This window comes from Lathyrus oleraceus, chromosome 6, assembly GCF_024323335.1.
Source record: "Lathyrus oleraceus cultivar Zhongwan6 chromosome 6, CAAS_Psat_ZW6_1.0, whole genome shotgun sequence".
Lineage (NCBI taxonomy): Eukaryota > Viridiplantae > Streptophyta > Magnoliopsida > Fabales > Fabaceae > Lathyrus > Lathyrus oleraceus.
In genome coordinates this window covers 385,311,269-385,339,102 of record NC_066584.1, presented here as the reverse complement: position 1 = coordinate 385,339,102, position 27,834 = coordinate 385,311,269, and the positions used below count along the sequence as shown (strand labels likewise).

Below are 27,834 nucleotides of genomic sequence, written 5' to 3'. Positions count from 1 at the left end.
AAATGTTATAGATTTAAATAAAATATTTAAACTTTTATAAATCAGATTTTTTTTCCTCTACAAATTTGTACTATATATTAAAAATGCTGAATGATTTTGATTGCAACTTATAGGACCCAATTATTTCATCCATTTAATATTCATTTGCATTAAAGAGAACTTCAAATTTATATAAATAAATTGTATGATATATTAAATCAGAAAAAACCGATTGAGATTCGTACCAATAGGACCGCATAGCGCAGTGGATTAGCGGGTTTGACTTCGGATCAAAAGGTCGTGGGTTCGACTCCCACTGTGGTCGCTTTTTAATTGTTTTCACGGTTTCTTTCTCGCCAAATTAAACAAAACAAAAATTGAACCAAAAAAATGTAAAATGATATATTCCATAGCCAGGATTCGAACGCGGAAATTAGCTCATTTCAACTAAATATTAAATTATATAATTATGTATTCTTGATTAAAATTGAACCACTTAATGAATTGATTTAATTTTTCGTTTTGAGTATTTATAATTCAACTGTACAGAATTAAAAAAAGATTAAAATGTTGAATCTTTGAAAAATTCTTACATTAATTTACATAATAGTGTTTGTAATTTTAACTTGAGAAGAAAAATACTATAGTGATAAGACATATCTAACCTGTATCGTGTTAAAGAGAATAAGTTTTATAAAAAATAACTAATAGATTGGATCGAGTTAGGTTTTGTAAAGTTTAAATCTGACCTATAATGTGTCATAAGTTTATTTTTAATCTTAAGTCTGATAAGTTTGAAGATTGTTAGTCTATTTAAAAACTTATTTCATTTAGATTGATCTATTTAATCAACTTATTTGAGATTACCTAACATAAATTTAGTGAGATTATTAAATAAGAAAATTTATGAATTAGGATATTGGTTATAAAACATGCATATTTTGATAAGCTCTTCAAAATAACTAAGATTTATTTTTGTATATTAATTCAAAATACAAAATATAAGATAATAATAAAAATAATAAAATTATTTATACTAAATAGGTGACTCTAATATTCTTTTAAAAAAATTATGACCTCTGATTGAACAATTTTTAATTAAATTGGTTTATAAAAAAACCTTCATTTTTATTTTTTAAAAAATGGTTACTCTTCCTATCTTTAGTGGACGCACCTAAAATACAAAATAATGTTTTAGAATTGTTTTCAAGAAGAAATAATATATATCACCCTCATTTTGTAAAAAAAAATAAAATAAAAGTTTGCAAGTATACTTCTAGAACAAATCTAAAAGGACTTATGTAAAAAAGATAAATGGTCTATCTTTGAACTTAACACAAATAATGGACTCCACCCAACTGAATGAGGAGGAGGCTCTGCCAATCCAACAAATAATGGACATGTTTAAAGGAGTAATAGCTTGAAAGCAACTTCAAACAGTGATTCTTCTACAACAGCACGTGGAGGAAACAATAATGAATTCAACCAGAGATCATCTGATATGTCGCATAATCTCGTTTTACAAAACACAACTTCATGTTTTGCCAATATTTTTGTTGATAACCCATTTTTTAACCGTGATCTAAATGATAACATATGTTTTAACTGGAAGACAAGATTGACTCAAGTTGTAAGTGTAATTGGAATTTCTTATTCAATTTCTTTTATCTTATTATTATATTATCTTAGTATAGATGATACTTTAAGCATTTTCTGTTTCTTCTTGTTTTTGTTCTCATCTTCTTGATGAAATTTATGATTATTCTTACTCTAGTACTGAGTGTAATTGTTTATCTTCTATGGAAGTATTCTCTTGGTTATTTTGAAAGTATAGTTATGACTATTTTTTTAGTAAAATGTGAGTGGCTTATTCACGAAATATCATGGTGTGATGCGTTCGGAAGTGCATTTCTGAATTTTAAGGGCATTATTAGATTTTTATTAGGGTGCGTGAGCACCATTGAAGTTGCAATAAGCAATCCGTTAAAAAACCTCTGGTATATTCTGGATCTACAAGTCCTAGAGAACGAATTTTCAAAAGTGGGATTTGAGGTAGATCCAGTCAATATAAATTCACACACAAATAACAAATATTAAAAAAATGGCACAAAAAAATCGGAAAAACCTAATTCACCCCTCCCATCTTATATTGCACTCTATAGTTACAAGTCCTAAAGAGAATGAATTTTCAAAAGTGGGATTTGAGGTAGATCCAGTCAATATTAAAGAACACGCATCCTGTTTATTTATTTTGTTTTATTATTTTATTTTATGAACGCCATTTAGTAGCACCAAAGAGTGTTTGATCTAGTGGATGAGTGAGTTAATTCCCTGTGACCCTAAGGTTAAGGGTTCAACCCTCATTTTTTCTTTCTTTTGTTTTATTTATTTTTCACCCCATTTATTTTCCATTTTAAATGTTTTTTTTACCACTTATATTTATTTTTCTGAAAATATTCCCAACATAAACTCATACTATTTTATTATGATTTGTATTATTTCATTTGAGCAATGTTTCATTGACTTATGGTGTCTATAATCAGTTTTGGTTATAGTAGATTAAGTCTTTATTGAGAAGGAAAAATCACTTTGGCGGGTGGACAATAGATAACTTTATTAACAACGAACCTGGATAAAAATAAATATGTTATTTTTCTAGTTTATGTTATTGTTTGATTGTGTTGATTTTAAAAAACTGTCATTTTTAAAAACCAAATCCAAACCCTCGTTTCTTGTGTTTCTTTCTACCTTCAATATATATTTTCTTAATAAAAAAAACTTATACTATTAATTGTTTTTATATTTTTTTAAGAGGCATGCCATGAATACTTTTTATCCATCCTGAATTGTATTTTTTCAAAAATTGAATATAAATACTATTTTTATATGAGGAGACAATAAATGAGTTGTTGATCTAATAAAATATACTCCTTTTGTCCTAATTATAAATTGTATTTTGTTAAAAAAAATTGTCACAAATTATAAGTTATCGGGTAATACAAGTTCATAATGAATGATTTTATTGTTTTTTTAATATAATTTTTTAATTTTGTGGGTTTTTTTATTTGTGTCATTGTGACACAAGTTAACATTACCTTAAATTATTTTATATTTTCAATGCAAGATTAATGACTTTTTTTCTCAACACATTCTCTATTATTTATTATTATTTTTTCTTTCAATTTTTTTAAATTTATTGTTAATCTATAATAAATAAAAAGTAATATTATAAAGTCATTTATAATTTATCTTTCTATAATTTAAGATGGAGAGAGTATTAAATTAATTTTTAATACTAGTTTATTTGATCAGTTCGCATGGTATCTTCCTTGTTTTGAGAAGAAAAGAAAAAGTAATTGGGCCCACATGATTTAACATCTTTTTCCTATTTCTTGTCTCCACCAATATAGTGAAATTATGAAGAAAGGAATTTTGTTGTGTATTTTTCTTGTAATGATGTACATATATATATAAGAGTACAAGAATCTGTATACTAATTACCTATAATTGTCTAGTCTATAATTGCCTATAATAGAGATCCTATTTTAAATACAATTATGATACAATTTCCTGATATACTTTGACAGCTATATGGATATGCATTGCCAGCACATGTTTGCTTGGGTTTGACCTTCTTTAATGTGAATAATATGTGCTTATCCTTAACACCCCCCCCCCCCCTCAAGTTGGAGGTGGGATTGAAATCTCAAGAACACCCAACTTGCCAAGTAGTCATTTATAAGTATCGCCTCCAAGAGGTTTAGTAAATATGTCAGCTAGTTGGTCAAAAGATCGGAGATAAGAAGGGCTGATAAGACCTGATTTAATTTTCTCACGAACGAAATGACAATCAATTTCAATGTGTTTTGTGCGTTCATGAAAAACTGGGTTTTCGGCGATGTGAATAGCAGCTTGACTATCACAATGAACGGTGATCGGTTGAGGATGATCAATGCCAAGATCCGAGAGAAGATATTTTAACCATTGTAACTCAGAAGATAAGGTTGCAAGGGAACGATATTCTGCTTCAGCAGAGGAACGAGAAATTGTTGGTTGCTTCTTGGTTTTCCATGATATAGGATTAGAGCCCATCATGGTAAAATAGCCGGTAGTGGAGCGACGAGTAGTAGGACAACCAGCCCAATCAGAGTCGGCATATCCAACTAAATTGAGGGAGCTAGAAGCCGAAAGAAATAAGCCTTTGCCGATACTCCCCTTAAGATATCGGAGAACTCGTGTGGCCGCATCGAGATGAGTTGTACATGGAGATTGCATGAATTGACTGAGAGTGTTAACAGCGTATTGGATGTCGGGCCGTGTCACTGTTAAATATAATAGACGACCAATGAGGCGACGATAGATTGTCGGATCAGGAAGAGGGCTTCCTTCATTGGGCCGTAGACGGAGGTGTTGCTCCATAGGAAAATCTGATGGTCAGCAACCAGTCATACCAGAGTCGGATAAAATGTCAAGTGTATATTTCCTTTGACATAAGAATATTCCCTTTTTAGAACGGGATACTTCGATACCTAAGAAGTATGAAAGATTTCCAAGATCTTTGATGGAAAAGGCCTGGGCGAGAAATTTCTTGATGTCGGAGATAGCATCTTCGTTATTTCCAGTGATGATGATGTCATCTACATAAACGAGTACAAATATAGTCGTGTGATTACTTTTGAAAGTGAATAGACTATAATCAGAGATGGATTGATGAAAACCTTTTGAATGAGGGTGGTGGAGAATTTTGAGAACCATTGACGGGATGCCTGTTTGAGACCATAGATGGATTTGTTTAATTTGCAAACACATGGTTTCCCTTTATGAGCGAAGCCAGGTGGTAATTTCATGTAAACTTCTTCATTAAGGTCTCCTTGTAGGAAAGCATTGTTAACATCAAGTTGGTGTAACGGCCAGTTTTTAATGGCAGCAATGGAGAGAAGTAGTCGAACCGTGACAAGTTTGGCAACCGGTGCGAATGTTTCATGGTAGTCAATACCATGTACTTGATTGTAGCCTTTGGCGACTAAACGAGCCTTATATCGCTCAACGGTACCATTAGAGTGATATTTAATTTTGTATACCCACTTACAACCTATGGCGGTTTTGCCATTCGGGAGAGGAGATAAAACCCAAGTGTTGTTGGATTCAAGGGCGTGGATTTCTTTAGCCATAGCGTCACGCCATTCAGCTGATTTGATAGCTTGAGAATAAGATGTTGGTTCTTTATTTTCAATGATATTAACAAGAAGAGCTCGATGAGAAGTGCTCAAATTGGATAAAGAGAAATAATTCTTTAATGGGAAGGCACTCTGTGATGTGACATTATTAATGTCACATACGTGGTCCGTGAGGCGAACAGAAGGAGTACGAAGACGTTGAGGATAACGACGTTCTGCAGGATTGATCGCTGTAGGTGAATGTTGTTGGGAGTTTCTACAAGAATGGATGGAATATTCGATGAGTTATCATCCTGAGGGGTGGGAGTGGGCACAATTGTGTCATCATGATGACTAATGCCGGGAGAGATACTTGATGCAGGTGATAAGTTGGAAGAGGAATCATCAAATTCACAATCAAGGATTTGAGTGTTGATGCTTATGTCGTTAGCGATGGAAGGAGTTTGAAGGTCGTGATATGGAAACATGGTTTCAAAAAATTGAACATCGCGAGAGACATATATTTTGCGAGTGTGCATATCGTAGATGCGGTATCCTTTTTGATTAAAAGGGTAACCGACAAAAATACCGGGTTTGGCTCGTTCATCGAATTTGTGTTGAATGTTCATATTTTTGGCAAAACAGAGACATCCAAACACACGAAGTGATGAGTATGAAGGAGGAGAACCGAGTAAAATTTGATGAGGAGATTTATATTTCAGGATGGGAGTAGGAAGTTTGTTTATGAGATAAGCGGCAGTGAGTACGCATTCACCCCAAAAGGAAAGGGGTAATTTCGCTTGGAAACATAATGCTCTTGCGACGTTGAGAAGATGGCGATGCTTGCGCTCCACAACGTCATTTTGTTGAGGGGTTGCAACGCAGCTGCGTTGATGAATAATGCCATGATCATGAAACCATGTTTGGATTTGTTTGGACAAAAACTCCGAACCATTGTCGGAACGAATAGCTTGAAGTTGGGGAAGAAAGATGCCCCCATCGCCGGAATTAATTTTATTAATTTTAGTGTTGAATTGGCGATTGATTTGATTAAAAAAATGAATTAGCGTAGTAAATGTTTCAGATTTATGTTGCATGAGATATAACCAAGTACATCGTGAATAATCGTCGTCAATTGTTAAAAAATATCGTGATCCATTGTGTGATGGAGTAGAGAATGGACCCCAAATATCGACATGAATTAACTCAAAACAATGAGATGAATATGATGTTCTTGAAGAAAAAGGTAAACGTGATTGTTTTGCACGCGGACAAACGTCACAAACAAAATCTTTATTCGCATTAATATTTGGAGAGTTCTTAACAATAAATTGAAAGCGGGAAATAGATGGGTGACCGAGGCGTAGGTGCCATAGGTCAGCCTTATTACATTGCTTAGAACTAAAAAAAGAACTGGATGGATGGTCAAGGCAATAGTGATCCTTGTCATCTTTATTTAATGGTGGTTCTTCATTCAGGTAGAGGAGTCCATTCCGAGCACTACCCCGACCAATCGTCTTCTTCGTTGCTCGGTCCTGAAATATGCAACCAGAGGATGAGAAAATAATATCACAATGTATTGATTTTGTTAATTGTGAAAGAGATAATAGATTATATTTGAAAGATGGAATGTGATAAACATTCGTGAGTGTAAGTGACGGCGAGCAATGAATATTGCCGATGTGTTTCACGGACGCGTGAGAGCCGTCGGGTAATTGAACAAGTATATTTTTATGAACAAGTGAATATGAAGAAAAATAAGAAAGAGATGTGCATATGTGATTTGAAGCGCCAGAATCAATAATCCAAGAAAAAGGAACACAAGTAAAGGCGGTACCTGCTAAATTCACAGATGATCCCATAGTGTCCTCTTTGGCTAAGAAAGATAGGAGTTTTTGGTATTGTGCGCTTGAGAGTTGATTAGCGGAAGTAGATGAGAGTGGCTCAGATTTCTTTGGTGGCTTATTTGGAAAGCCATGAATCTGATAGCAAGTAGCAATAGTGTGACCATACTTATTGCAATTCTCACATTACGGACGCTGCCGTTTGCCTTGAGTGCGATAATGCACTTTAGAAGCTTGAAGCGCTGCTGATTCCTCAGAAGGGAGGGGTCGAAAATTAATCTCTTGTTGTTTCTCTTCCTGGCGTACAATGTTATAAATACGCTGAATTGAAGGAAAAGGATCCATGAGGAGAATTTGGCTGCGGACGGCCGAGAATCGGTCATGGACGCCCTGAAGAAATTCCATGGCCCGGTCCTGATTTTGTTGATCAATGGTACTCTTGGCATTACTGCAGATGCACGGTTTGGTAGGTGCGATGGAATGGAGTTCATCCTAGAGAGATTTCAACTGAGTAAAATACAGAGATATAGACATGCCCTCTTGTTTTAGGGCAGAGATAGATTGTTTCAATTGATAGATTTTCGGAGCGTTGGACTGAGATAAACGCTCCTTGAGATCGGTCCAGATTTGTGTTGCCGTTTCAGCATAGAGAATGCTAGGTTGAAACCGAGTTGAGAATCCAGCTTGCAACCATATCGTTGCAGCGGCGCCACTTAGAGATATCATCGGCCTTCTTTGGACAGGTTAGGGTTCCATCGACAAACCCGAATTTGTTTTTGGCACGAAGTGCCATTGTTACGGCTCGGCTCCATGAACCATAGTTGTCGACCGTGAGCAAAGGTGTAACAAGGACAGTTGCAGGGTTGTCGGAATGATGAATGACGCAGGGATCAGTGTTGGAGGTGGTGGCGGATTGGTCATGGATCGGAGGGTTTTGTGAAGGGGTTGGGATGCTGGGTGGTGGAACGTCGGACATGATGATCCGAGTGAGTGAGTGAGTCGATGAAGAAGGATTGAAACAGGATGATAAACACAAACTGAGGGATATTAACCAGAGAAAAACTGATACCATATGAAGAAAGGAATTTTGTTGTGTATTTTTCTTGTAATGATGTACATATATATATATATATATATATATATATATATATATTATATATATATATATATATATATATATATATATATATATATATATATATATAAAGAGTACAAGAATCTGTATACTAATTACCTATAATTGTCTAGTCTATAATTGCCTATAATAGAGATCCTATTTTAAATACAATTATGATACAATTTCCTGATATACTTTGACAGCTATATGGATATGCATTGCCAGCACATGTTTGCTTGGGTTTGACCTTCTTTAATGTGAATAATATGTGCTTATCCTTAACAGAAATGAGTAATTTCTCATCAACTTCTCTCTTCACAAAATCACCCCAACCAATCAAAGTGTAACCGTGTCACTATGTAGCATTAGTGTCCAGACGAACACGTTTCTCAATTACTGATTCGCATATAACATAAATCGTATTATATTTTTTATTTTATTTAATTTTTATTTTTAATTATTTATAGAATACTTAAAAATAATAGTGTGAAAAATAATAAACAGTTGTATAATCGCCGTTTATGGGAAAAAGAAGTTAAGATTTAAAATAAAATTAAAAAGAATATATTTGAAAGAAAAAAAAACTACATCAAATTCATACTTTTCTTTTATTATTAGTATAAAATTTTAATTATTTATAAAATACTTAAAAATAATAGTGTGAAAAATAATAAAATGTTGTATAACCTCCGTGTGTGAGAAAGAGAAATTAAAATTTAAAATAAAATTAAAAAGGATATATTTGGAAGAAAAAAACTATATCAAATTCATGTTTTCACTTTATTATTGACTAGCGTCCAAACGGGCACTCCGTGCCCGTTTGTCCGCTTTTTTTTTATTGCGCTAACGGGTGAAAATATTAGCAGCGTCTTTTTTTTATAAATTTGATTTTAATATAAACTAATTATATGATGAAACATATGATATTTATTCATATACACATTAAATTTTGTTTGCAATATGTAATATTCGCGCATTAAATTTGGTTTGAATTGAGAAAACCGCATTGTGACATGATTATATTCAACCGGTTTTTTCAAGAAAATCAATAATGTGAGTGGAATAATTTGATGGTTAGAAATACCGTATTATGGAAAATCAAAATAGGTTACACCAAAATTAAAATTTGTGTTTATATATTGTTATAGATTGTTCAAAACAATAAGAAAAAAAATATTTCTCACAGTTTATTAAGCAAATAAACATTAACAGAGATATTAAGTGACATTGTTGCTTAATAGGAATGTCAATCACCGAACTGAACTCATAAATATCTTTCTTTTCACTGCAAAACAAATGAAGTAAATTAATATAGTAAAAAATATAGTGTAATCTAGTGAGTACACGCCAAGTGTGACATTGAAAAAGTATAGTTAAACGATTAAACATAATGGATAAATACCTGAGGTTGTGACAACAAAATTTCTTTAAAAACTATATTTTTGGTAAAATCCCCTTCTCCCCCCTCTACTTTTTCGTCTTTAATTAGCACTTTTGTTGCAACCCGCGAAACACCTCTTGATAAAGCAACATACAATTGTGCACAATGCCTCTGGAGCACAAATTCATCTTGCATCAACATATTGTTGAACCTCATCTATACCTGTACCTCTGTGAACCTCCATTGCAACTCGATAAGGACCTTTGTCAACATATTTATACAAATATTTAATGCTTTTGATGCTGCTGCAAATCTCAACATTGATGTGACAATCGTACTTCAACAACAACCATGGATTATAAGGAACCACCCATCTATTATCAACAGACTTATTTCTATTTTAAAAAATGGGATCACTAAACCTTCTCATGTACTCAGGATATGAGTCATTTCCCTGACGCGTCTCTTCACAAAAGTCTTTTGGGTATCTTTTTTTACAATGACCATTTTTTATACACGGAGAGCTTTGATTCAATACTCCACATGGCCCGTGGATCACGTGTTTTAACACAGCTTCATACAATTCTGGTTCAGATTCATGTCGTGGTATTTCTGCTTTCACCACACTATCATACTCTTCAAGTTCCTGTAACTTGTCATCAGTATCCAAGATGAGTAGCATATGCACATGTGGTAGTCCACGTTTCTGAAATTCGGTTACATACATATAACTTTTAACCCTCCCTAAGACTCCTTTGTTAATGACATCATCCTTCAACTGCTCAAATTTTGATCGAAAAATTCTTGTTAACAAATCAGGTCGATCTTGTGGGGTTTGATGGATGCCTAGTTCGGAAGTTATCTCAATCCAAGAAGGATTGCATGTCATTGTAAGGAATATGTCTGGCTTACCATTGTTAAGAACAATGGCCATACCATTTGGTATCTCTGTGTCATATCTCGCTTACTGCCAATAAATGACGATGGCAACATTGTTCTTTGTCCGACATTATCTATAGAAATATATGAAAAGTATAAAAATTAAATGTGTGGATAGTGGTATAAACATAAAGTATACACTCTTCAGGTATAAATATAATATGTTATATTAAATACCTGCGTTATTCTCCCCATCGTGCAATGCATCTTGTAACCCCTGATATACCTCAGACCGAATATTATTTTGATTTCTTCGGATCCATCTCAACCTTCATGTCTCAATCTTTACATAATTGTCTACAACATACTATTATAAAAGTCGACCCGATTTTAACAATACAGATTGATCGTGACGACGAATCTACATTGAATAAAATAATTAATCTTGAATTATTTTTTCACACATTTAGAAGTATATTTCTTAGAAAAATAGTTCAGCATGTACCTGAAGCACATAACTGTAGTACTCTCGGCATGTAACATTTTTTCCAACAATAGTTTTTGTTTCTATGTCCCAACCATATGTTCCGAAGGGTAACAATATAGGATACTGTAAAGGATCATAATACCCCATTGTTTCTTGAACCTTTGTTAGCTTTCCATCATAATTGATGACATTTATATCTCTTCCACGTTCTATTGTATCTTCATCACCACCGCCTATAACAATTGCTGCGACTTGGGAAGCTGAAGGGAGACTATATTGGAGTTGATTCGATGGACGTTCTTTAATGAGTAACCTACATTGTTCAATATTTGGCTCTAGTGCAAGCTGCCTAAACATGATGACAAACGGGTTGCATTGGTGGAGTAGTTTTTGCAATTTATACACTACGACTTGGTTAAGTATTGGGTTTTTCCTCATCCTATTTTGAAGCTCATGATCGGTATCATAAATGTATAACTGCAAGTAACGTGGCCTTGAACCTTGATTCGGATGAAAACCTCCTATTTTGTGATAAATTGCGCCTTGAGCACGAAATGTGTAAATACCACGACCAGTTGCAACCAAACTTTCGTCGACATGAACACCTAGTGAAGTAAACGACATTACATGGTTGTAACTTCTAATATGTTGTCTAAAATGTCTGCCTTTAGTAGAACTGTCTAAAAATAACTGTAACAACTCGTCAGGAACAGGCACTTGTGAAATTGTCACCTTTCCACCTTTGCAACACATATCTTGAGATTCTCTATGAAACAATTTTGCATTGCATCGTCTACACTCACTCGAAGTAGGAAGTAGGGATTTTATTGTCATAACAGTATTTCGAAAATTTCTAGCAATGTTATGTCTTACTTGAAAAATATATCTTGATTCTGTGTTTTATTACATACAAACATGCATTAAATAAATATACTTATTATATACATGGTGACTAACATGAAATAATATTTAAATAAAAACATACAATATATGGTATGGATTAAAAATACATAATCATACCTTGATCAAAAACTGTTTGTGTTTCGTGAGTTTCAACAGGTGAATTAATATTTTGCGAATGTGATTCTATAAAAGAAAGTATTGACTTCAATATAGAGTTATAGATGAAAAATAGCAACAATGTATAAATCTAAATGTGTGTTACCATCAATTTGAGTATAGACAGAATTATACTTACCACAATCATTGTCATCAATATTTCTTATAAATGGTCTTGCTTCGTGGTTATCATTTTGTTGGAAAATCGGGTATGTAAAATTTTGATCTGTAAATTAGTATTGAATTAACATATCATCCAATTATTTTTGCATAATTAATTGATATTTTTTTAAACATAAAGTACTAAAGTATAATCTATATAATAATTTAAAGTTTCTAACCCGTGGATGGAACGCGACTGACATATGTGGTACTCGGTCCAGCTTCATTGTCATGTGCTCTTTGATAAAACCGAGAAGCAAAATTGGCATTTGTCAAGTCTTGAAATGACATCATGGTTCTCATATCAAAAAGATCACATGTTTGAACTTGTTTTCCTTTGTCTTTATTTTGTCTATAATTCGAACGCCTTCTAGCCAATTCTTCTTGTCTTTGCTCAACACTCATCCGCTGTCTTCGATGTCTTGCATTTTGTGTCCGTCTTTCTCTTTGACGTTGTCTTGAATCTTGACTACGAATATTTTCCATTATATTATTTTATCTGTAAAATTAAATGTAGTATTTAAAAATATCCAAACTTTGTATTTTTAATATGTTTATTACTAATAAATTAATCTTGAATATTGACTACGAATATAAAGGGAATACTTTCTTTTGGTGTAGCCTATTTTTCTATCATTTTTACCCTTATTTTATTGTATAATTTACCTAATAACTTCCAATAAAACCACTATTATTAACTTCCACGTAACTTTCTATTAATAAATTCCACATGCTTTATTTTTTAAAAACTAAATTATATTTAAATAAAAAATATCGTTTATATTTTCAATGATGTGTATTAAAAAAGCGGACAGACGGGCACGCGAGTGTCTGTCTGGACGCTAGTTTTATCCAAACTTTGTATGTTTAATATGTTTATTACTAATAAATTAATAAAATTTACAAATGAAAAATATGAATAAATTAAAAAAGAAATCTGAATTTTCAAGGTTCATAGTGATGATAATGGTTGATTCACATAATGGTTGATTCACATACTATGGTTGATTCTACATATATTTGATTGTCATCTATTATTTCCTGACAAACAATCACCAGATAAATTAGAAAAAAATAGATTTGAAATAAATAACATTTTTCTATTGTGATTAAACTTCATGTGGATGCAATTAAGTTTTTATAGTGATTTCATATGTTGATGCAAGTTTTTATAGTGCTTTTTCTACTATGATTAAATTTATTATTGATGCAAGTAAGTGATACTCTGTCTACAAAAATTGAATTTATGGAAGTTAATAGTAGTTAATTTTATGAAAGTTATCACATAAATTATACAATGAAATAACGGAAATATTTTACCTTTATTTTTCTTACAAATTGCTTCTTTAATGATGGTGAGAATGAGAATCTGTTGACGTATGTGACGAGATAAGATAGAGAATCATTGAAAATTATAATTTACTTACAATCAAACATCAAGAATAAAATTTGAGAAAGAGAATGTTAACAATAACAAAGATCATTAATAATAAAAATTGAATTGAATAAAAATGGAATAGAAACACATCAATTGAAAAGATAGATAAACAATTGGAAAAAAATTAACAATACTAAAAAATGTATAAAAACAAAGAAGAAATAGGAGAGGATTTTTGTCTATATACATTGCTATTGGAAGTCCTCTGCGTGATGAGATGTATTATTTATTTTTCTCATCCACTTTGCTTTTATAAGATTATCATTTGAATTGCACAAACAATAAAAATTGAAAGTTCCGCATGACTGGTTCACCTATATATCTTTCATCTGCTCATTCCATCAATATATTTTTTTCATTACGACAATGCGATCTTCTTCTAAAACCAAAGACATGAATAAAAAACAACAAAATAATTAAGAATTAAGTAACCAAAAATAGTTACAATTACTAAAGTATGAGCATAATCTTGTAAATAGAACTGAAAATTAGAACCAAAGATGTGTGAGAATTGAGAACAACAAACAATAAAAGAAAATCAACTTCACAATTTTTTTTATCATTTGTATCCATATCTGCAATATAGTTGTTGTAAGGATAAATAACTTACTCTATTTTTCTTCTTTTCTTCTAAATAAGAAATAACAGGGCATGTATTGCACTGATTTTTTAATCCATGATCAACAACTATATTGAACATTAAGGGTAACACAATTTTAGACGTCAAAACAAAAACATTATATTACTTTAATATTGAACTCTGAAAATATGTAAGAATGAAACTAAATGATAAATGTAAAAAAGAATACTAATTAATATTCAAATGAAGAGAAAAAACTAACCAATATATATATAACCTTTCAACCTTCATTTTGTCTGAAACCTTTCAACCTTCATTTTGTGTGAAGAAATAGAAAACAATTATGATTCCAAAGCATTCTGATTTTAAAGTAATATTGAACTATTAAAATTTGTAAGAATGAAACTAAATGAGAAATGCTCTTAAAATCTGATTTTAAAGTAATATTTAAATGAAGAGAAAAAACTAACCAATATATATAACCTTTCAACCTTCATTTTGTTTGAAACCTTTCAACCTTCATTTTGTATGAAGAAATAGAAAATAATTATGATTCCAAAGCATTCAGATTTTAAAGTAATATTGAACTCTTATAATCTGTAAGAATGAAACTAAATGAGAAATGTAAAAAAGAATACTAATTAATATTCAAATGAAGAAAAAAAACTAACCTATATATATATATATATATATATATATATATATATATATATATATATATATATATATATATATTATATATATATATATATATATATATATATATATAACCTTTCAACCTTCGTTTTGTCTGAAGAAATAGAAAACAATTATGATTCCAAAGCATTCTAATTTTAAGGTATTTAAAGATTAAATAATTGTGTGGGGATCAGTTGAAAAATTAAAAACCAGTTGTATGTGTGAGAGAGGAGGTTATTGCCGCAAGTTATATAAATATTTTTCTTTTATAGTCAACATGTAACAACAAATTTTATTCATTAAAAATAAAAGAAAAAATAAATAAATATAAAGAGTATAATGGATAAATATAAGAGATTAATTACTATACACTGTCAGTATAAAAAGTTTTACACCGTCGGTTCATCACCATCACCCGTTTGTATTACTTTATAGATTTTTTAAATAAAAGTTAATTTTTTTTTTAATATCCAACGTCTATAATTAAGTGATGGTGTAAAACCCTTTTACACTGACAATGTATTTCAATTAATCTCTAAATATAAATCATATTTTATATTTAAATATAATTTTAAAAAATTACAGTATGTGGAAGTTAATAATAAAAAGTGGAAGTGAGAGACGGAGTTAATATTAAGTGGAAGTTATTGCCGCAAGTTATATAAATATTTTTCTTTTATAGTCAACATGCATGTAACAATAAATTTTATCCATTTAAAATAAAAGAAAAAATAAATAAATATAAAGAGTATAATGGATACATATAAATCATACTTTATATGCAAATATAATTTAAAAAAATTACAGAATGTGAAAGTTAATAATAGAAGTGAAAGTTAATAATAAGAAGTTATATAGAAGTTGATAATAGTGGTTTAATAAGTAAAATATACAATAAAATAAGGGTAAAAATGGTAGAAAAAAGGACTACACCAAAACCAAGTTTTTCCATATTGTTATATATATATAATATATATATATATATATATATATATTATATATATATATATATATATATATATATATATATATATATATATATATTATAATAGAAGTATAGATTACGGTAAGTGAGGAGAAAAAAAAAGAAAAATTCATTTTTTGAAAAATAAAAATAGGGAGGGAAAATAACAAATGGCGGCAAGTTGCAAGAACGACACTTGTTTTGCGTACTCCTCACTCTTTCAAACCCTAATTCTCTATCATTTCATCTTCCTACTTCTCTCTACCAAATTCTCCCCAATTTTTCCTCATCACCTTCTTCGGATGCTACGAAAATCTCCGGTTATTTAGAAATCGAAGATCTCGCACTCTAGCTCCCGGTACAGTTAACATCTCTCGCACTTTCAGTTATGATTATGGTTTGATGTGATTGATGCTAATGGTTTGATACTAAACATAGTAACGGTCCAGGTAAACCAAGTGAATCCAATACTCCAACCCTAATCAATTAGTAGGTTTAGGATTTTTCTTTGCTAGGGTCAAATCCAAACCAAACCGATGAAAGTCATGCTCAACCCGGGATCAAGTAACAAGTTCTAACTTTCGAACACATGAATTCGATCACCCGACTCATATAATTGTTTTTACTTTTCAATATTTTTCTTATTTAGTTAAGTAGCTGAGATGTTTTTTTTTAAAAATCATTTTAGATTTGTTAAAATTGATAAAGATGTTTTACACATTTTCTCTAGCCATCTGGATTAAGTTGGATGCACCAGGGATCATCATTCTACATTTGGTTATTGTTTTCTAATTGGAGAGAATCTTATTTCTTGGCAAAAGCAAGAAGAAGAGTACTAATGTTAGATTTGGCGCAAAGATTGAATACCAACTACCAAACTATGGAAGAATCATTAATGATTTTGCAAAAAAACTTCATAGTGAATGATATTTAAATAGTTATAAAGACACCATCTTCTTGGTTCTCCCAGGGCACTCAATTTATAAGGACTGGCCCTGACTTGTCTATGCCTGTGATGATCTAGTCCTCACATATTAAATATCTCGGTTGATAGGAGGTGCCAAGGTACATTTGTTGTTCTGCTTCCTGTAATATTTTCTATCAACTTACTATGTAATTTTTATCAAAATAATCAAACTACTTGAAATACACGAGTAACTACTCTGGTTGATTTCTCATCTCTGCAATTTATGTTCATTATCAATGAACTATTCTATTGATATTTCCTATCAACTTACTATGTGCTTTTTATCAAAATGATCAAACTATTGGACATTCATAAGTAAACTACTCCGTTTGATTTCTCATTTCTTCAATTTATGTAAATAATCAATGAACTATTCTATTGATAATAACGCAATAATTACAATATAATTTCAGCATGTTTGTGATGAATTGCTGTTTTATGCTTAAATATAAATGATATACAGGTCAATACCACTAGTTGCAGGATTTCACATCCTAAACAGAAAAGTATTGTACTTTTTTCATCCCTTGCTGTGTGCTTGTTTCACATTTGCGAAAGAATAGTTGAAGATACAAAAGTAGGCTAGTTGTTGATCACCTGTCACTCTGGCGGCAATCCCATCTGGTGTTGGGACAGTTTGATCTTCAATATTAGCTTTTGTGGGTAAATTTCCTAGCGACATTTCCCATTATTCTCGTTTTCACTTTTTTGTCTTTGCAAATTTACTTTCTATAAAATGGAATCTGGCAAAAAGTGGGCGAGGTGAACGTTTTTGTTGATCAAATCCCCTAACGCAAACAAATCCTGAAATGAAGTATCAAAATGTTAATAGGCATGACAAGATTGAACATTGATATTTCTTAGATGCATATGGGAACTACACTTATTTTAACAATGGATGGTACTCATGATGTTTTTAGGGAACTATTGGCTGACTAGGCTGATATTGAGTCATTCCAGAATGATGCGCAGACACACATTTGGATCCATCTTTTGATTGGGAGTTTATTGCTTTTGGAATCATTGTGTGAGTGTAGATGATAGCTAATGTGCCATGTTGAAAACCAATTGAAATGGTTTTTCTTTCATATGTTATCAAAATTTTGCAGAGTAATAAGAGAAAAAATAAAACAAATATTTTACGGCAGTCTGCATACCTCTCCAAAAGCAATGCTGAATTTCTGGGGTTGATAGACCTAGTAGACATAAGAGTTTTTTGTGAGTACTCTTAACTTCTCAGACAAAACGGTTTAGAATAGATATTAGTAGATGAGCATGTGGATTTTTCCCCCTACCTTTGAAAATTGACGATACAGAGGTTCCAAAGTATACTGTCCTCCTTGGCAAATTCCATATCCATGCCCTAGGGATATCTATGGGCTCAATGCTGGATGCGTGGTCCGCAAATAACTTCATGATAAAAAAAGGTTTTTATAGATCCTTGGTAGTGAATATTGAAATTTAAAACAAGGGTATATCTGTCTAGGTTACTGAACAGTAACAGAACATAATTTTCACTCACCTCATTAACTTGAAAGTAAGTTCCGTTGAGTGGAAAGCTTCCCCTTGTTGCTGTTCTACACGGTATCTGTATACGGGATAACATTTGTGAAAGTTATTACAAAATTTATAAGGTTAGGAAATAGTTCTTTCATTGCCCTGTCCGTATCCAGAAATTATTAATCATTACCAGAATTGTTCCTCTCACAATTTGTGAATTAGCTTCTCTAATGCTATTGCATGAAAAGCATGTGTTGTCATTGCACAGGCTGGTTGAGTCTTGCGATCCACACTTCCTTTGCGGCGGTTCAATGGAATTTGCAGTCTCACCTAGTATTTAAATTTCATAAATATGAGCGTGAACATTTTATCTTTGATCTAACATATACGGAGTATGATCTTTCTTATGCTTAAATTTTTTCTTTTCAATTTGTCCGTTTTAGATGTACTTGTCCTTGTGCTTTGGTTTTAGTATAGGAGTAGCTTTTGGTGACTATTCTTTGCATATTGTAGTTATTATTAATGATTAAGTATTACTCGAGTTTATTACAAGTATCATCTGCTAACCTGGTGACCATATTGCAAGAAGATACGGGCTTGGGTCATCTGGTTCCCGCTTATCCATCTGTACATTTTTGTACATAAACAAATATAAAAAAAATATCCCAATCTGATAACTGAATGTTTCAGTACAGAGAAAAGAATAACTAACCTTTTCCAACAGAGGGTGTGAATCTGGAAGTTCATATCTGCAGCAATCAGGGGATGTTAGAAAGCATCATTTGAATTTCCATTAAGAAAACAGATCAGTCATACAGTCTAGAGAGTCAAGGAATTTATAATGAGTTTACTTATGACAATGACTATAGTGATGTCATTTAAAATATAGATTTTCTAGGCCTAGAAATCAGAAAGGTCCGACAACACCATATCATTTTGGACTTACATTTTGAGAATGAATATCCAAATGCTTTGCATCTCCAAAAATACTTAATTTAAACAATTTAGAAAATCATATGTATGAAGGTAATATATAATTATATTCAGGACCGGTAAGCCCGTGGATGATGATTTAGTTTCTGCATTTTGGTTGCTCAACTTGAAATTAACTCAGTCCAAACGAAAGTCCGATTGAGTTAAATTTTCTAGGACACTTGTATGTTGCTCAATTAGAAAAATATAAAAGAAAACTATTTAATTATTTAGCTGGATTTGTGTTTTAATGGCAAGATGGTTTGCTGCTGTTGCATGTAATGCTAGTACTTACACTTGATGTTCTGTTCTTAGCCGGCTCACATTCTTCAGTTTTGGTGTCGGGATGGAAGCAGACTGTGGATTCCAGGCAACAAGGGCCTTAGACTGGTCACCTTCATGTTCTTGCATGTGGTTCTGTAAACTCTTCGCAAACACTTCGAGATTGACATTGATAGTAGGAATTTCATCAGGATCCTCCCAAAAGAAGTCCTCAATGTCACTTTCTAATGCCTCTGTACTCTGTTCTGGTGTTGCTGGTTCTTCAATGATTGGCTCACACTGCTTGCTTTGAGGACACACTTCAATGCTCATGTTGTTCCCAGGGAGAGATAGGATCACCGGGTTTAAATTTGGAGGGTTTCTCTCATCTGCAATGGGAACAGGCATGCTCACAATTTGCTTCTCTTCTGGTCCTGGCAAGGCAAGCCGTGCACTGTACTGAAAGGGTTAGTCGTCTTATAGAAATATAATAAGTCTGTCATGCACTTTATACTAGAATACTGTCGCTGAAAGTAACGACTCATTAAACTGACATGTCTATTTTTACATGTCAGAATTTGTTCTTTTAAACTGGCTATGACTTCAAAGTTTCAGATGCAATTTTTAAAGACTTTCGTGACCTGATTGTTTTGTTTGAAGAATATGAAATGGGTTGATATATAGCTTCACATGCATTTTGCATTAAGTTGATTGCAATATGTAATGCGACTGGCATACTGAGTAGCTAACCTTGCAAAAGCACTGGCAAAATGTCTGCACTCTGCTCGCATTGGGCATGCATTGCAGTTTGGTTTTTTCTTTGTGCAGAAAACCTACATATTTGGAACATTAACTACTTTAAACCTTTTATCTCAAGGTTGTGGAGCAAAGCTAGTTCAAAAACTATGTTTTTTTTGTGAATACCATATTAAATGTAGAAGGAAATTACGCATACCTTCCCAAATGTAATCATCTGGTAGTGTAGCTCATACCTGCATTCCAGTTATATCTATTAGTTATAGATTCAGCTAGCATAATAAAGCAGTTATTAGTATTAGTTTTTGCAGATTTTAGGGAAGTTATGATATTACAAGGTTCTTTGATCAAGTTTGCACAATCTTGGCCAAAGATACTTTTGAATAGACTCTAGCACTGGATACCTGCACAGAATAGTAGTTAGCAGTTTCTATCTGTGGTATGTTTATCTTCTTACTGGCTGTCAATAAGATACTTACAGTTCAAGGAGGTGTATTTGTAGTTTTTCAGGAAGTGGTTGGAGAGGAACCCATCCAAGTCTAACAGCTATCCTTCCAACATTGGTGTCAACCTTCAAGGCATGAGCATAGCAACATGTTATTGCAAGGGTTTTAATGATTTGCATACTAGTAAGCAGGAAATGGATTTCAAATTAGCCTTACCGGGAAAGCAAGATGATGAAGTGTCAGAAGCCGTACACATTCCACACTTTTTAACCCCAACCCTCTCATGCTCAGCAGATAGTCCCTGCATTTGATATTGTATATGGAAACCAGAAGAAAGGACATGGTTAATATGCATTATATTCTGTTATTTGCTGGCAGTGTCTGCTAAATAGAAACTTTCTTAGAAGGATATTGGTTAATGGTGATAAAAGATTTTGGCTTACTTTACTTTATCAGGGGGAGCATGTCTTAACCATTCAAGGTCAATGCTTCCATGATCTCTAACCAGTCTATCCAGGAATTCCTGACATGACATAAAAGTATTATATCTCAGTATATTGTATTTTAGTTATAAAATTCAGTGTTCTACAAACTCGAGTGGTTGGACATACCTTGATTCGTTCAGCTAGCATGTTGTTCATTCCTCGCTCTTTGATAGCATCAGATATCTCTTTAACAGAGGCACATCTTATTGCTTCATAGTCCAGTGAATCCATTGTATCCGTGTTTCTTTCTATCTTTGTCCCATTTTCTTCTACCTCCTTCCTTAGTTTGTCCCAGTCATCTTCATGCTTTTTGTTGGCCTCAGGCTTTGTTTTTCTTTCTTTTCGAACCTTGAGTTTTCCTTCTTTGTCTTTTTGGCCTGGATAAACTTGCTTCTTTGCCTTCTTTTCAGCCTGAATATTATCAGAGCATACTTGTCTGGTTTCCGTGGATATAATTTTTTCACTGTCAAAAACTTCTTCTGCACACATTAATATATTGCTGTGATCGTTCCCTGCATGATCTTTGCCAAATATGTGAGAATTATTTGATGATTCTGCATATGTCTTGCCCTCTGATTGAAATGTTTTCTGACCCACAAGGTGATGGTTAGGTGAAGGTTGATTATAGTTTGTATGAGATCTAGATTGAGAAGTATTTCCTATAAAGGCTGAGTGCTCGCTTAATGGTCTGTAAAGGTTCATAGTTGATAACTCTGGAGACTCTAATGTTCCATTTCCATGCTGTATCTCAGTGGGTTTCTCCACACTATCTCCAACTCCGTTGATGCCAAATCTCATATAACTGTTATCTTGAAATTCATTGTGTATGGAAGCAGTGTCAGGCCAAGAAAACTCCTCACCATTCATTTGAAAAGTGTCCAGACCCTGTATGTATGAGTAATATGATTCATAGTTTGTTGAAGGGGCTACTGGGAGTTGTTGCTTTTGTGGATTTCCAAAGCTGCAGGGATGGCCAGATGCTGAGTGGAAACTGTGAATATCATTTCTGCCTACTCTTGAACTCTGTTTCACATGTTGTTGTTGTAGGTTTCCATTGGTTCTCTCTTCAAACAGTGATACTCCGTTTACACAATGGAAAAATTCCTGAAACATAGTGGTTTTTCCTACCTCTAGAGAATTTGTTGAAGTTAAGAACTGAGCCTTGCTGGGTTCACACCTACTGTTACGTACTTCTGATTCTGAATTGGATCTAATTCTGGTATCTTGAGTAACTGAGGAATCAAGAGAATCTTGTGATGATAAGAATTCTTCCTCTGAGCTATGATTATTTGGCTTTATTATGCTGTCATTTATCCTTGAAGTTCTACTGTCTCTCAAAAACTCTCCTGTATGATGTGGCATCTCAAAGTCAATATAGTAGGTTGGTGGATTTAATTTTCCTCTTTCATATGATGCTATTATGTCAGCTTGATTTTCTATGCAGTGTTGTGGCTCTTCAACCAATGTGTGTGTGACAACATCGCTGCTTTTTGACATAAGAGGAAACCTTGCTGCTAGAGACATAAAGGCAGAGCTGCAAAAAGAGGAGTGAAACATAAAGTTTTAGTGGGGTTTGCACAACATCTTTTACTAGCATTGGCAATTTTGGCAAAACAACCTGAGTGGTGAAAAGTAGAAAACACCTGATGCTATATGAGCTTACCTTGAAAGATGGTCTGAGACATTCTGAGTGAGAAAAACACCAATCACCGAATCAACAACAGATCCTTTCCACTTTGAAAAACGTCTATCTCCTGCATAGTAGAGGTATATTTGATTTACAAACATATCCCGACAAATGGACAATTTAGCAATCAAGTGAATAATTTCAATAAATCTCTGGCTTCTGTTTTTTCTGTTAATCCTATTTGAATGTCAAAGTCTTCTGTTGGAAGGATGCTAATTAAATATAAAAGATTTTATTGTCAATTTTTAGTTGTGTGCCTTTACCTATCTTCCCACCTTTCTGTGGAAGTTAGGAAGGAAATAAATGGTAGGGCTTTATGGAAGGGGAGAGAAAGGGAGGATAATCCCTCACCTTGTTTGAGAGTGTTTTTGGAGGGGTGAAGAGATAATAGCTTATGACTAATTTTTTGTTTTGTTTTGAGAGTATTATAGAAAGTAGAAAAGGATTTGGGAAAATTTTCAAAGCTTTCCAAAAGCCTCCAAATTCCTACCTCCATTCATATTTCGAGTTTCCTAATTTTAGTCATATAGGTAAATGTAAACCCCCATGAATGTTGAGAGATTATCCTCCTTTTTCTATCAACCCCTCCCCTCCTAACTCCGAAACGAACTGTTAGAATTTGCGTTGTTATAATATTAGAGTTATTACTTATTAGTCTTATTGTATTTAGTTGGCCTGTGCTTCTGCTAGTAGTTCCTAATACTGGACCTATTGTTGGTTGAAACATTAAGGTATTGTATCACATTTATTCTATCATATATTCAGTACACTATACTACCAAAACCTATAATTCTAACACATTGAAGTATATATACGAATGACATTGTAATGACAAGCTCAGTGTCAAACATCATAAATTGAAGAGAACCAGAGGCATATTATCAACAAGTTTTGGGCCTTTAATTTGATGTTTTGTACCTTGAACAAGATGCATCCGTGCAATGAAGGAATCAGCTCGTCCACGAAATACATTTCTTTCCTCTTCCCACCACTTCTCCTTTTTCTTGTCAGCTCCTTCAAGGTCTTCACTTCCTTCTATCCCCATCAACAGTTTCCAGGTTCTCTCTGTTTCTGGATCAAGGTCCACTTTAGGCCTTGGATTACGTTTCTTTTCAAATCCAAATTCCTGGTAGGGTACAATAGAACCATCTCCCTTATACGGGACAAGTGCCTTTTGTCCTTCCATCTCTGATGTGTTGCTCCCATTGAGGTGGAGACTATTCAGTTGGCAAACTATGCTGTCCATCAGGGTGGAATATATCTGGTGTCGCTCACCTGAAAATGAAGAAACAGATGATCATCATTATTTTGTTTACTTAAAAGTCGTTTTCTTTATCAAACACACATTACCTGAGATAGCAAAGGAATCACCAGTACGGGCAGCTCTGTTTTGCTTTTCTACAAATCTACTGCTTTCAATGCAGCAGTTTGTCATTTCCTCGTTTTGCAATTGAGACCCAATTTTTTCTTCTTTTCTTACTTTCCGTGAATCACCTTTAGGCTTTATTTGGCTGGAAGATCCTCCGTGGACTTTTGAGTGGAGTTTATTTTGAGTTCTTTTCCTTTTATTTTTCTTTAAGAAACCTTTGGCAAGAGTTGTACTTTTGAAGTTTCCATCCACTTGTAAAATCTCTTGGCACAAGGAAGCACCAAGTGGATTTCTGGATGAGTGACATTGGTTCTTAGTGCTGTTAGAATATTTTCTCTTGGAACCATTTGCTTCAATGGAGTTGGAGTGATTGTTAAGCAACTGAAACGTATTTTCAAAATTCAGTTCCCCTGTCTCCTGAGTGTTTTCAAAACATGTTTCTGATTGAAAGAGAGTGTTGCCAATTTCATTTGCATCAATGTATTGTTGCATGCATCCGCTATTTCTTTCCTGCCATAAACTAGATTTTCCTTGTGCTGGACCTTTCTCAATGACTGGAAATTTTGCTATCTGCTCTTTTGTAGTTTCTGACATGGTTATGGTTGATTCTCTCTCCGAGAAGAAAGGATTTGATTCCTTTCCTTTCAATAGAAGTGGAATATCATCTCTGTTACTGGGTTGTCGGTGTCCTACGGCAAGGTCATCCTGCTGACTGATCATCAAAGGTGAGTTTGGATCATACTTTATATTTGCTCCACTATACATCTCATTTATATGGTAGATCTCTTGCTGAAAAACCATGCTGCTCTGGCTTTCATGTGTACTATTTTCTAAGTCAAAATTTAGAGCTCTCCTGCAGGATTTTGTAGTTGCTGCCGTTGAATCACACATGTCTTTTATAACACCTGCCTCCGGTGTTGCTGCAGTTTTTGCAACAATCTTCCTTTTTCTGCGTGGTTTTTCCTTAATCTCTGTCTTTTGACTTGCTGGGTTTGTATTTCTTTTGGGTTTGGCCTCTCTAATTACCTTTGGCCTATGCTTTCTGCGTCTAGGTACTTTCTGCTCAGGTGTCTTGTTCAGGTCAAAAATCTCGTTACTTACCTTGTCACAGTTGTTGCTGACCGAACTCTTTTGATCCCCATGTGTTGTAGAGATTACTGCTGATGAAGAATCTACAATTTGCTGTAGAAGCCCATCACAATATTCTTGGATTTCATTCTCCGTGCATGGAGCAAAATCTTTCCCATGACTTGTGCTTTCAGCTATTGCATTGTTGTCAAGATCGCACGACAACTCGTGTAAGTGTGCAAACTGGTTTTCAACAAACTTGAGCTGATCCATTGTTTTTGGTGTTGATAGGAGGGAGTTTGTGAAACTAGTGGTAGCATCAACTTCTGCATTTGGCACATAGTTGAAATAATGCTCAGGGTAAGTATCACCTGTAAAAGCAGTTTTTGTCATTCACCGATTTGTTGCTGAAAGCTTTCATGGGATGCAGGGAGTATTCTTTAAACAACAAAAAAATAGGATCATTAATATTTATCAGTTTCTCACTGTTGCTTACCAGATAACTAGTAGGTTACCTTTTCCCTGACAATGTAAAGCAACGATTCAAGGCATATATAACTAGTAGCCTTGAATTACTGATATAACAGGCAGGCATACACAGAAAGTTCTTAGAGATTTAGTTTATTTTCAATTTTTGTACTAATTTGGTGATAATATTACCTACAAGTTTGTGTGGCTTGATATTACATCAATTGAACAGTTTAACATATTTCTGATTTAGTTGTCCAAATTTCAATTAAAATAACATTAGAAAATACATCGTAACCACTCTAATTTATCTCTGAATTTGAATTATAGAAGAAAAGAAGTTACCATAGGATTCCTCAGAGAAGATGCCCTTCATTGGGTTTGTGACTGAGCAGTGAATGTCATTGTTGAGCAAATTATCTGTATTGCTGCCTCTAAATTCAGAATTCCTATTTGGAATGAGAAATCTATTTGCTTCTCTGTACACAATGTCTGAAGCTGCACAGGAATAACTCGCATCATTATTAGACTTGGGATAAAATTTTGGCAGCAGTGGATTTCTTGCTGCCATGTTGATGCTTGTATCCAAATTCCTGTTAGCAGTAGCTATATCAGTTGCGTTCTTCTTGAGCAGTAGTTCCAACCTATGATTGTTCAATCCGTTGTTCTCATAATGCTGCGCCTGAGTGTAAGAGTCTGCAATCTGATTGATAACACTGTTTCTACTGACTGAATTGCCACTGAAGTTATTGTACTCTCCAATTTGGCCTGTTTGCCCTATCAGACGGGGATTCTGATACGGTCCATGGTAATGCAGCAGCATCTTATTCATGTAGTCATTTCCATGTAGAGGATATTCTTGATAGTTTGTTCTTCTCATTTGGTTCGCTGGCCAGTCTGATATCGTATCAGTTCTTATTTGAATCGGTTTCTCAGGGGTGATGGGTACCCATGAATTGTTTATTTGAAACTGTTTCCCATCTTGACCAAAAAGCTGTTCGCCGAAGTTCATTATTGAAATCCTGCTTGTTAGAAACAATATTACAATTCTGCTTTCACTTGTAATAGATGTCTTACAAATCATTAGCCTGATACCTATATGCTAATATTATAGCTCAAGTATTGGTTTAAAACTACAATCCCGATTTTATATGATAGTGCATTATAGAGACCACAGAGAAAAAACATTCAAATTTAAAGTTCTTTAATCTGTATGTGATCAACAAGTGATGCCACCAACAATAAACTAATCTCCTACCTACTCAAAATTTATACTGACTCAACATGTTTAGATACAAAAGAAAATACAAATATGCAAAATTTAGAAATCAATAAAGCCAATAGAGGATCTTACTTGCTGTTTTGTTCATTCATCTGAAGAAATTTCTTCAAAATCCCAAAGCAATCACAGACCCTTCTGTTTTACTCCATTGTCACCAATCCAAAACACATTCTTCACCTTAACATTACACAAATGTGTCAACTTAACAATAAAAATAGTAACACACTTGAAGCATGAAAGATTGGATGGACCTGTTTTAAATGCTGAAATGAATGACTTGTACATGGAAACTGTTAAAGTGAAAACACCATAAGAAGATTTTTATGGGTGGTTATGAATCTTACTATATTTACAAAATTAATTTTTCATTTAAAAATATCAGATTTTCTCACAATGGAGTATTATACACAGAATCTTCAGAATCTTTGAAATGAAGAATACACGTAAGAAAAAAAGTATGAATTTTCTTCATGCATTCATTAATATCTTAATTATGCAAAACATTATATCAAACTAAGCTGGCTCACCGATCTGTTTCAGTGGTAAACGCCTCACAAGACACAAACTATACTCATTAGTCAATGCTGGAATCAAACATAGTAAGTTAGAGAGAGAAACAATAGGAGTGAGAAAATTAAATAAAAAAAATAAAAAAAATGTTACTACATATATTAATTAATAATGGAACACCCCCTTGTATATAAAAGAATTTAATTTAATTGAGCACTCTAATACCTTTTGCTTCTATTTTTATTCCATTAATTAATAATTTTTTTACAAAAACATAGAATCAAATTGTCCCTACCCTTTCAGGCTTTATTTTTTAACATTTACTGTACCGATTTTATC

The 27,834-nt window shown here is 33.1% G+C and overlaps 1 protein-coding gene, 1 long non-coding RNA gene, 1 other non-coding gene and 1 pseudogene across 8 annotated transcripts; 2 read left to right on the top strand and 2 right to left on the bottom strand.

Annotated features, from left to right (window-relative positions):
• The first annotated feature begins 230 nt into the window (after positions 1 to 230).
• TRNAR-UCG (transfer RNA arginine (anticodon UCG)) lies at positions 231 to 304 on the top strand. The gene has a single exon. It is a non-coding gene; the product is annotated as a tRNA-Arg (tRNA).
• A 9,042-nt stretch (positions 305 to 9,346) lies between these two features.
• Positions 9,347 to 12,550, bottom strand: LOC127095785 (uncharacterized; annotated as a pseudogene).
• A 3,313-nt stretch (positions 12,551 to 15,863) lies between these two features.
• LOC127093018 (uncharacterized) lies at positions 15,864 to 26,166 on the top strand. 5 transcript variants are annotated; one of them, XR_007792386.1, is made up of 6 exons: positions 15,864 to 16,789; positions 17,155 to 19,891; positions 24,752 to 24,892; positions 25,027 to 25,219; positions 25,319 to 25,595; positions 26,034 to 26,166. It is a non-coding gene; the product is annotated as an uncharacterized LOC127093018 (long non-coding RNA). The 5 variants fall into 5 exon arrangements; XR_007792385.1 differs by lacking the exon at positions 26,034 to 26,166 and having other exon boundaries at positions 25,027 to 25,123; positions 25,220 to 25,363; XR_007792387.1 differs by lacking the exon at positions 26,034 to 26,166 and having other exon boundaries at positions 15,868 to 16,789; positions 19,479 to 19,891; positions 25,319 to 25,465.
• LOC127093017 (transcriptional activator DEMETER) lies at positions 17,355 to 27,609 on the bottom strand. 2 transcript variants are annotated; one of them, XM_051031911.1, is made up of 21 exons: positions 27,513 to 27,609; positions 27,058 to 27,162; positions 26,049 to 26,725; positions 24,149 to 25,606; positions 23,717 to 24,073; positions 22,775 to 22,865; positions 21,238 to 22,645; positions 21,070 to 21,149; positions 20,843 to 20,927; positions 20,660 to 20,751; positions 20,516 to 20,584; positions 20,380 to 20,416; positions 20,175 to 20,257; positions 19,459 to 19,878; positions 18,904 to 18,940; positions 18,759 to 18,816; positions 18,382 to 18,521; positions 18,214 to 18,279; positions 17,987 to 18,101; positions 17,849 to 17,887; positions 17,355 to 17,495 (listed from the first exon to the last, which is right to left on the bottom strand). In XM_051031911.1, exons 2-21 carry the CDS (start codon positions 27,075 to 27,077, stop codon positions 17,392 to 17,394), a joined length of 5,436 nt encoding a protein of 1,811 aa, XP_050887868.1. In that variant the 5' UTR covers positions 27,078 to 27,162; positions 27,513 to 27,609; the 3' UTR covers positions 17,355 to 17,391. The 2 variants fall into 2 exon arrangements, with proteins under 2 accessions (XP_050887868.1, XP_050887869.1); XM_051031912.1 differs by lacking the exon at positions 27,513 to 27,609 and adding an exon at positions 27,237 to 27,476.
• Between the last annotated feature and the right edge of the window lie 225 nt (positions 27,610 to 27,834).

Excerpts from the sequence above, each read along its gene's own strand:
- LOC127093017 (XM_051031911.1), bottom strand. The coding sequence starts at position 27,077 with ATGAATGAACAAAACAGCAA. Across the intron at positions 26,726-27,057 it reads ATGAATGAACAAAACAGCAA|GATTTCAATAATGAACTTCG; the intron begins GTAAGATCCTCT and ends TCTAACAAGCAG. Across the intron at positions 20,417-20,515 it reads AAACTTGATCAAAGAACCTT|GTATGAGCTACACTACCAGA; the intron begins GTAATATCATAA and ends ACTGGAATGCAG.